The sequence below is a fragment of the Paramormyrops kingsleyae genome, chromosome 12, assembly GCF_048594095.1.
Source record: "Paramormyrops kingsleyae isolate MSU_618 chromosome 12, PKINGS_0.4, whole genome shotgun sequence".
In the NCBI taxonomy this organism is placed as follows: Eukaryota; Metazoa; Chordata; class Actinopteri; order Osteoglossiformes; family Mormyridae; genus Paramormyrops; species Paramormyrops kingsleyae.
In genome coordinates, this window is record NC_132808.1 from 25,598,934 (window position 1) to 25,608,185 (window position 9,252).

General features: G+C 38.4%; 2 protein-coding genes across 2 annotated transcripts; both read left to right on the top strand.

Annotated features, from left to right (window-relative positions):
* The first annotated feature begins 296 nt into the window (after nucleotides 1-296).
* On the top strand, nucleotides 297-1,909 carry LOC111859268 (uncharacterized). Its single transcript, XM_023841795.2, has 7 exons — nucleotides 297-354; nucleotides 437-505; nucleotides 635-685; nucleotides 1,026-1,064; nucleotides 1,166-1,198; nucleotides 1,298-1,336; nucleotides 1,514-1,909. The coding sequence occupies exons 2-7, from the start codon at nucleotides 443-445 to the stop codon at nucleotides 1,907-1,909; spliced, it is 621 nt and encodes a 206-aa protein (XP_023697563.2). The 5' UTR covers nucleotides 297-354; nucleotides 437-442.
* Nucleotides 1,910-5,926: 4,017 nt separating this feature from the next.
* On the top strand, nucleotides 5,927-8,637 carry cnga1b (cyclic nucleotide gated channel subunit alpha 1b). The gene is made up of 7 exons (XM_023841793.2): nucleotides 5,927-6,027; nucleotides 6,146-6,208; nucleotides 6,289-6,339; nucleotides 6,427-6,495; nucleotides 6,584-6,688; nucleotides 6,992-7,098; nucleotides 7,250-8,637. Exons 1-7 carry the CDS (start codon nucleotides 5,927-5,929, stop codon nucleotides 8,635-8,637), a joined length of 1,884 nt encoding a protein of 627 aa, XP_023697561.2.
* The last annotated feature ends 615 nt before the right edge of the window (nucleotides 8,638-9,252 follow it).

Sequence of the window (9,252 nt, forward strand, 5' to 3'; positions counted from 1 at the left end):
TATGACTCAAAACCGTCTTTTTAATAACACTCTATTTTAAAGTTGGACAAATTAAGACAAAAAAACTATTCTTATGCATGACCACCAAAGTCATATTTCACATAATGACGTAATGTTATCTAATCATATCTGACTGTGTCTGGAAGCAGCACCATGACACATAGAGCTAAACCTACCATTGAGAAGCTATGAAAAGAGCACATTAAACGTGATGTGTCTGCACTGCTCCCATCTGATTGGCCATATTCAAAAGTGGGCAAAGCTTAAATTCTGCTGGAATCCACTGACATTGTCATAAGACTTCTGTGTACGGAATATCAATTAGCTCGCTATCTTCTGAAACATTTTATACAGGTAAGATGCTGTTCAGTTACTCTTCACCTATTGTGGATTTCATGATTTTCCTAGTTCCTGATAATCCTCTTTGCATTGGCAGGTTACAATGTTTCTGATGGGTCTTGTGTTCTTGACCTTCTGCTTTTTGGGGTGCACTTCTGGGAAACCAGTAAGTAGAGACTTTATTTTCTGGGGCTTTTATTTCTATAGTTATACTTTAACATCCGATCTGAGAAGAGCACGGAATACAAACTTTTAATACACCAACCACAATGTTTTTTAAATTGTTTCCTGCCAGATACCATCAGCAATCAATGTCTTACCCTTAATGATTCCTCAGCTACCAGTGGTAAGTCTGTTAGTAAGATCGTGCTAAAGTGATTAAAATAATCAGCATTATACATACAGACACAGACACACAGTCAGACACGGACAGACAGAATCACTTACACAGACACATAGTCAGACACGGACAGACAGAATCACTTACACAGACACAGACATACAGACACACACAGACACACTTACAGACATACAAACACACTGACACACATACACAGACAGACACAGACTGACACAAACACACAGAATCACTTACACATACATACAGACACACACAAGGTGAAAAATGGTGAAGAATTTAAAAAGCTGTGTTTTAAGCTGTGGCCTCATCTATTCCTGCCAATCAGCTGACAGATCCATTAGCAGACAGTGATGCTCAGCCTCCGGTAAGGGCCTCGTCACATTGAGAGCATCAGTATCAGTCATATGTGCCATTTAAAGAAATTCTGTGTATCTTAGAAGCTTCTACATTTATGCTTCTGTATAGGTGTATACAGTGATTATCCAGCAACCTGTGATGGTAAGAGCTCAGTTTGTTTCTGAAGGATTGCAAGATCTATAAAATAGTTTTAAAGACTCTTAAAAATGTAATTTTCCTCTGTTCAATGAATTGTCCCAGGCAGGCTCAGTGAGTTCCGAAGAAGTGATTCAGCCACCGGTGAGCACAGTGAATCTTAATAAATATTATTACACTTAAAATCTGCCGTAAAATCTGTTACCAAACTACCTTAGGTCTCATTAATCTTTCTAAAAAGCACAAAGGTTATTGTTTGATGGGTGTCACTTTTTGATGGCTTTTACTGGGCACAGTTCCTTACAGCTACTCTCATTACAGACTGTGTACAGAGGGATTCTAGTAGCCATGATTCCTGGTAACCAGAACATGGGTCTTACAAACAGTGGTGGGAAATCAGACAGAGACACCCCCAGCCCGGATGGCCTCTCACGCAATCCAGAAGTCCATGATATACCAGATCCATCTCCCAGCACAGCAGAAGGTCAGGGAGGTGCCATGTCCACTCAGACTGCTGGGAAATCTCCCGTGGGTGTACAGCTGGGGACCAGGACAGCCCCCCCGAGCAGCAGACAAGCACAGCGACAGACAGCATCTCCATGGAGACCTCAGGAGGCTGTTTCACTGTCATCCCGCAGGATGAAACCTGCGGAAGGGGCCAAGGGGCAAAGGCGAGAGAGGAAGGGGATATCAATGCAGAGAGGAGACGCCATTTAGCATATGTGAAGTACAAAATCGCAGTTTGTCTTTGACATACATCATTAAAAATCAGTGTCATTTGTATCAAAATACTTGAATTTTATATTTTGTATTTCTTGTATTTTCAAAATACAAGAAACCGAAACCCCATTATATATGAGCATTGGTGTAGGAATGATTTCAAAGGAATTAAAATGAATAATAACTGATTATTATTATTATTAATGATATACTATTACTTATTCAGTTTTCTGTGGTTTACTCATTTGATTTTTTAATATTATTAAAAAAATGTTTTTTTTTTGTCACAAGTAGGGGTTAAAAGTGTAAAGACAAAAAAGCAAATCTTGAAGTTTCATAAAAAAGATTCATATTAAGACACCACGGGGTCAACACCGTAAATTGTCCGCATACCGGCATGCCTTGTGCTGTACTGATAATAAGAAGATAATAAATTTAAACATGAGAGGAGGACATTTGCCCCATCAAGCTCGCTTGGGGAGAACTTAACTAATAGCTCAGAGTTGTTAAAATCTTATCTAGCTCTTATTTAAAGGAACCCAAGGTTTTAGCTTGCACTATACTAACAGGAAGACTATTCCATTCTACACACTGTGCAAAGAAGTGCTTTCTCAAATCTAGCTTAAAATCTTCTCCCATTAATTTCCACCTAAGGCCACAAGTTCTTGTATTTGAACTAATATTGAAGTAACTATTTGGTTGAGTGAACAGCATTGAAAGTTGTTAGAATCTTATATACCTTTGACAAAAGTTCTGGAGAAAATAGATGCTGCTCAACTTCACTTATATTTGGAGAGACACAAGATACTGGATTGTTTCCAGTTGGGCTTCTGCCCAGGACGCAGCTGAAACTGCCTTGACCAAAGTCGTAAATGACATAACAATGGCAACTGATGCTGACAGCACAACTGTGCTAATGCTTCTGGACCTTAGTGCTGCTTTTGACACGGTTGACCATTCTATCCTATTTCAGACTTAAATCTGAGGTTGAGTTGTGTGAAATGGTGTTGAAGTAGTTTAAAGCAAATTTTTTACTAATTGAGCAGTGCTTGGGGGTAGTACCTTGTTCAGGATTGCTAGATTATTAACAAATGAAACATGTATATATTCTTCATTCATTCTTTAAGATTACATCCTTCTTCCTGATCCGTACTGGTGTATCTTAAGTATATTCTCGGATTTTGGCAAATGTAAATGACAGATGGAGAGAAAAACAAGGGGCTCTGGCCCCATCATAAGAGTGGAAGCAGGGAGGGCCTCTGGCTTCAGTATCTGTTCAGTGAGAAGAAGATGAAGGCTGTAGAAGCTGCAGATAGTTTGCTTAAATGAGATTACGGGATATGGCAGAGTGCTGACAGGGCAGAGCAGGAAACAAGCCTAGTGAGAGTAATCCAGGGATCTCTGCTGCTCCAGACTCAAGGTGAACCAAACCCAGGGTGAGATCCATCTATGAGGAGGCAGATTCAGATTTTTACTGTTTAAAAATCACCTCCAAATTACTCATTAACTAATGCATCTTTTGCACCTCAGATTTAAACGGGTATTTAAACCGTACAGCTAGCAATCAGAAATATATGGTGACACACATAAACCGACTGTCATTTTTTGTTACTGAAAACATGCAACCAATGTCAACACCTGCAATGTCATCGTGATTATTTTAGAGCATAAATTCATTTATGTAGGTAAGAAAAACAACTCAGCAGTGATCCTCTTTCATATTAATGAGTTGCCTGTCAGGTGGGGGTGGGGGGGTCACAGGGACTTTGCAACTGTCATTTGTACCCAAGTCTAAATCCCCAAAGCCTCCTTCGGGTCAATGAAGTTAATGACAGCAAAACAGTCAGACTGAAACTGATAAATAGTGATGCTATTTGACTCACTAACAGTATGTAATGTTTCTCTGAGGAATTAAAAATGATTTTGCCTTTGAGGATGTAGAGGAGCCTTTAGGTACGCCAGGGAACAGGATATAGGGAAGACGAGCTTCGGGTAAGTCATTTCATTTCACTACTAAATTTTACAAGAAACATGTAGTTTATACAGATTTATTGTTATATTCCATTTAGAGAAATATATTTGAGATACATTTTTAATCAATGTTTGAACAAAAGCAGTATCACATTTCCTTTCTACCTATTAAAGTAATGCCTTGTTCCCTTTTTTAAATCCAGAGTAGAGAAGATGAGTTATTGTGGAATACTTAACTGATATTAACATTTGCATGACTGTGAATGTCAGCCTGGACTCTGTATGTGATTATCACGTTATAAGGATATTTTTACAGCCCAGTGGAGATTATGCACCCTCAAATTAAGGTGTAAAGAGAGGTCCAGTCAATACAGTGTTTGGCAGATACTCCATATGCATATACCTCCATATGTGGGTGATTCCACTGAATTCGTGCCATTTGCATGTTATAAATCTTCAAAAATAAATTTCATTTCTTCATCTTTTTCAACATTGAATAATAACATATACGTGTATTTAGCTATTCAAAATGTGCAGTGATCAGTCTCAGGTAACTTTATTTCATTTTGTCAAAGTTTTTGGATGCAATGTGGTTGCATTTTTCTCAATCCTGTTATAAAAATCTCAAGCAACTGTTTAAATATCAATTGAAAAACAAATCAACGAGTTCTTTTGTATTCCCCTCAATAAAGTGTGTATTTTAAAGAAATTATTGGTTACATGTCCTACACACACACACACACACACACACACACAAACACATTTTGTGTGTGCTTAAAAATCACTATACAGTATGTGTACTTTTACTGAAAGTATCAGGACTTAGTTTTATCATAAAATTAGCATATTCATGAACCATGGCCACATGTCAAACATAATAGTATGATGATGTTGAGTCCATCCAAGCAACTTATTAAAAATGCATATATTTTTTTTAACAAATAAATGAATTAGATCTTAGAAATAATCTGAGTAACAGGACTGAGTATTGAGTTTGACTACCTCAGACATACTTACAATATCATCAAAAATACAGGAAAGAGAGAGAACTTACTTTTGGTTTTCCTGTGGTCTTCAGGCGACTGAGATGATGCAAGTTATAGGTGAACATGCCATTTGTGGAAAGTGCCAATTTTTTTAGGTGCAGTAATGTATTAAGGTAACAGGACTGCGTGAAAACCTGGGGGCACCACTAAAATGTGTATTTTAACTAGAATATTATTGATTTATATAAGATTTTTAAAGGTTTTTAGTCATATTTCATGGTGATATGTAGCATTGCTCAGGTGACATATTTGCTCATTGGGACAGGTGACATATTTGCTCATTGGGACAGGTGACATTTCTCAGAGTTCTATGTAGTTCTCATTAATGTTTTACATTATGTATGTTAAATTTGCAATGAGGACAATGCAGAGGACACTCTGCTTGATATCAACATGTATTATAAAGCTAATTTTTCATGTGTATTTATAAATATAATGTCCTGGGGGCAGAAATTGCACTGATTCGGTGGAATGGCCCATACTGTAGATACTACAGCCAATTCACATAAACATATATGCTGATCTACTGGAGCAGGACCTGCTTATGTAGTGGTGAGAAATGCAACAGTACATAGAAAATCTATAGACATAGATCAGGGGTGAGATCTGAACCCTTGGAGGTGTCAGACTATAATTCTGTAAATGTGTGTTGGGGCATATAAATGTACAAAGACACACACACACACACAGACAAACACATATGTACATATATATAGTTAGATCGATGGTGTGTAAACAGCCATGAAGAACATGAAGCCAGTGTGATAATATTCTGAACTGTTCTTTGTATGGTAGCCCCCACATATTTTAAATGAAGAATCATTTATCTGCCTCATTAATATGAGATTGTTCTCATATGCCTGTTTTTCTTATGCACCCACACATCCACTCATGCTTCATTGCTGTCTAATTAATCTAGTTTAATTTGCTGACAATAGCAGATGGTTTCTGGGTGCCCCCTATTATCATCTGAAGGATAACAGACAACACAGCACTGATGTCATCCAAGATCAAGCCACAACGTTCCCCACTAGTCCATCGTGGAACAGTGCTGCAGGACAAGGATACAAGCACACAGGAGGATGGTAAAGGGCAAACGTAAGCGAGAACTTATTACACATGTAAAACTAACCCACAGTGACATGAAGATCGCCCATCTTACGTGCCTTTCACATGAAGACCACTCTCAGTGATATCAGCTCATTTTACTTCACAGAAATAAGTGTGAGTCTGAACCAGCTCTCCGCCTCAACCTGAACAACAGCAATAACAATGCGGAGTGAGTATGGGCTCAACATCTCCGAGATGAACATACTGTACACATACCTGCATTTTTCAGCTTAAACTGCTCTCTTTCAGAGGCAAGCAGAAAAAGAAAAAGGAAAAGAAGGACAAAAAAGCAAAAAATGAGTAAGCATATACGCATACCTTTATTAAAACAATATTCTGAGCAAAAATGATGATCACAGTAATAAGTTACTGATGTTTTTGTTTTAGGAAAAAGGAAAAGAAGGACAAGAAAGAAAACACAGAGAAAGAAAAAGAAAAGAATGAGAAAACGGACACGTGGGTTGCAGCAAGTGTGTTTACGTCAAAGACACATCAATTCTTTAAATTCACCCGCCGATTCACTCTTCGTGCTTTTTCTTTGCAGGCCAAAGGAAATCTATGTTACCGACCCGGCCAGCAACAGATACTACCACTGGCTGATTGTCATCACCATGCCGGTCATGTATAACTGGACCTTAATCATTGCCAGGTAGCAAAAATCTGGTGGAACGCTGGCTGTTCGTTAGTATTAAGAGCATCAAGACAGAAAAACTGCAAATAAACCTAAGTAAAACTAAGCATGTCCCAGTGGCCAGTGCTGATTTGTCCTTAACATATGAAGGAGGCTGTTTGTTCAGCTCATTCTAATGAACCTTTCCAAACATGCATTGCTAAATACAGTGAGAATCAATAATGCTTCTGTATTGACTGAAAAATATAAAGTAAATAAAAAAACAATAAATGATAAAATCAGTGCACAGTGCTAAAACTTTTGTTGTTTGTATCTTTGCAGAGCTTGCTTTGAAGAATTACAACAGGACTATCTCATTTTGTGGTTCATCGTAGACTGTTTATCAGACATCGTATACTTGGCTGACATGGCGTTCAGGACCAGAACAGGTAGCTTAATTTAATACACGATAAAAATATCCAGAAATTGACAATCCTGCAGACATTTTCCCATCCATGCAAATATAAAATATATTTAATAATTATTCAATTTATTGTATTGCATATTAGTCACTGGTTTGTTTTTCTCGAATTTTTGCAGGATATCTTGAGCAGGGCTTGCTTGTGAAAGATGAAATGAAGCTGCGTCAGCGATACGTGGAAAGCCTGCAGTTCAAGCTCGACCTCATATCAATGATCCCAACTGACATCCTATACTTCAAACTGGGACTCCGCTATCCAGAGATTCGCCTCAACAAGTTGTTCCGTGTTAATCGCATGTTTGAGTTCTTTCAGAGAACAGAGACAAGGACCAACTTCCCTAATGTCTTTCGTATTTCAAATCTCGTCATGTACATTGTAATTATCATCCACTGGAACGCATGTCTGTACTACTCTTTCTCCAAGGCTATTGGATTCGGATCAGACACGTTTGTTTACCCTAATGTCTCACACCCTGAGTACGGACGTCTGGTCAGAAAATATGCATACAGTTTATACTGGTCCACCCTGACTTTAACTACCATTGGTGAAACCCCTCCCCCAGTTCAGAACTCTGAGTATTTTTTTGTGGTTTTTGACTTCTTGGTGGGTGTTTTGATTTTTGCTACCATTGTAGGTAATGTTGGTTCCATGATTTCCAATATGAATGCAGCAAGAGCCGACTTTCAGGCCAGAATTGACGCAATAAAGCAGTATATGAGCTTTCGAAAGGTCACCAAGGACCTGGAGAAAAGAGTCATAAAGTGGTTTGACTACTTGTGGACAAATAAGAAAGCTGTAGATGAGAGAGAGGTGCTGAAATACCTACCAGATAAATTGAGAGCTGAAATTGCCATCAATGTCCATCTGGACACGTTGAAGAAGGTTCGCATCTTCGCTGACTGCGAGGCAGGGCTGCTGGTGGAACTGGTGCTGAAACTGCAGCCTCAGGTGTTCAGCCCTGGGGACTACATCTGCAAAAAGGGTGACATTGGCAGGGAGATGTACATCATCAAGGAAGGAAAGTTAGCAGTGGTGGCAGATGATGGCGTCACACAGTTTGTAGTCCTTAGTGATGGAAGCTATTTTGGCGAGATTAGTATTTTGAACATCAAGGGCAGTAAAGCTGGAAATCGCAGAACTGCTAACATTCGCAGCATTGGATACTCAGACCTCTTCTGCCTGTCCAAAGATGACTTGATGGAAGCTCTGACAGAGTACCCTGATGCCAAGGCTATGCTAGAAGAAAAGGGAAGGCAGATCCTCATGAAAGATGGCCTCCTAGATTTAGAAGTGGCCAAGCAGGGCCCTGACCCTAAGGACATGGAGGAGAAGGTGAACAGCATGACGGGCACCGTAGACCTCCTGCAGACCAAGTTTGCCCGGCTGTTGGCAGAGCATGAGGCCGCACAGCTGAAACTGAAGCAGAGAGTCAATAAGCTAGAGAAAAAAATCATAATCTCCTCTCAAACGGTGGACCCAGTCGGTGCTGCAACTGCTGGGGTCTAAGAAAAAAGTAGAAAGGGAATGTGAGAAAGAAATAGGAAAAAGAATTAAAAGCCATGTTTTTCCCTTTCAAAGCTTGTGCAAACTTTGTGCAGTTCCTCACATAAAAATAAATCCAAAATTGTATATTATATACTATACCAAATTTTAATATATACAATGTGTATTTTAATGCCATGTTTTAATATAAAATTTAGGCTATACGTATTTATGAAAAGGCATAACATTACAGCCATGTTTATTGTGGCTTATGAAGCTCTCATCTATAATACACCTTAGATACCTTTTGTAATGCAGTACAAAGCATCCTTAATGCTTATACTAACCACTGCAATGCATTAAAGGGCATCTTTAGTACATTATAGATGGCAGCTTCATGAAGCATAAGTATTTATAGCCATGTTTATAATGGTTTATGGATGCATTATTATTTGTTATGAGTGTGTTTAAATGACTAAAACATGACCTTAAGTGTTACCCAAAAGTATTATTGCAATGATAAAATTACAAGTTAACTTTATGAGGTACATTATATGAAGATTATAAGAATATATATATCTGATTGGACATATACTGGATTAGAACTGACAGAAAAATAGAACCAGACCAGAAAAAAAC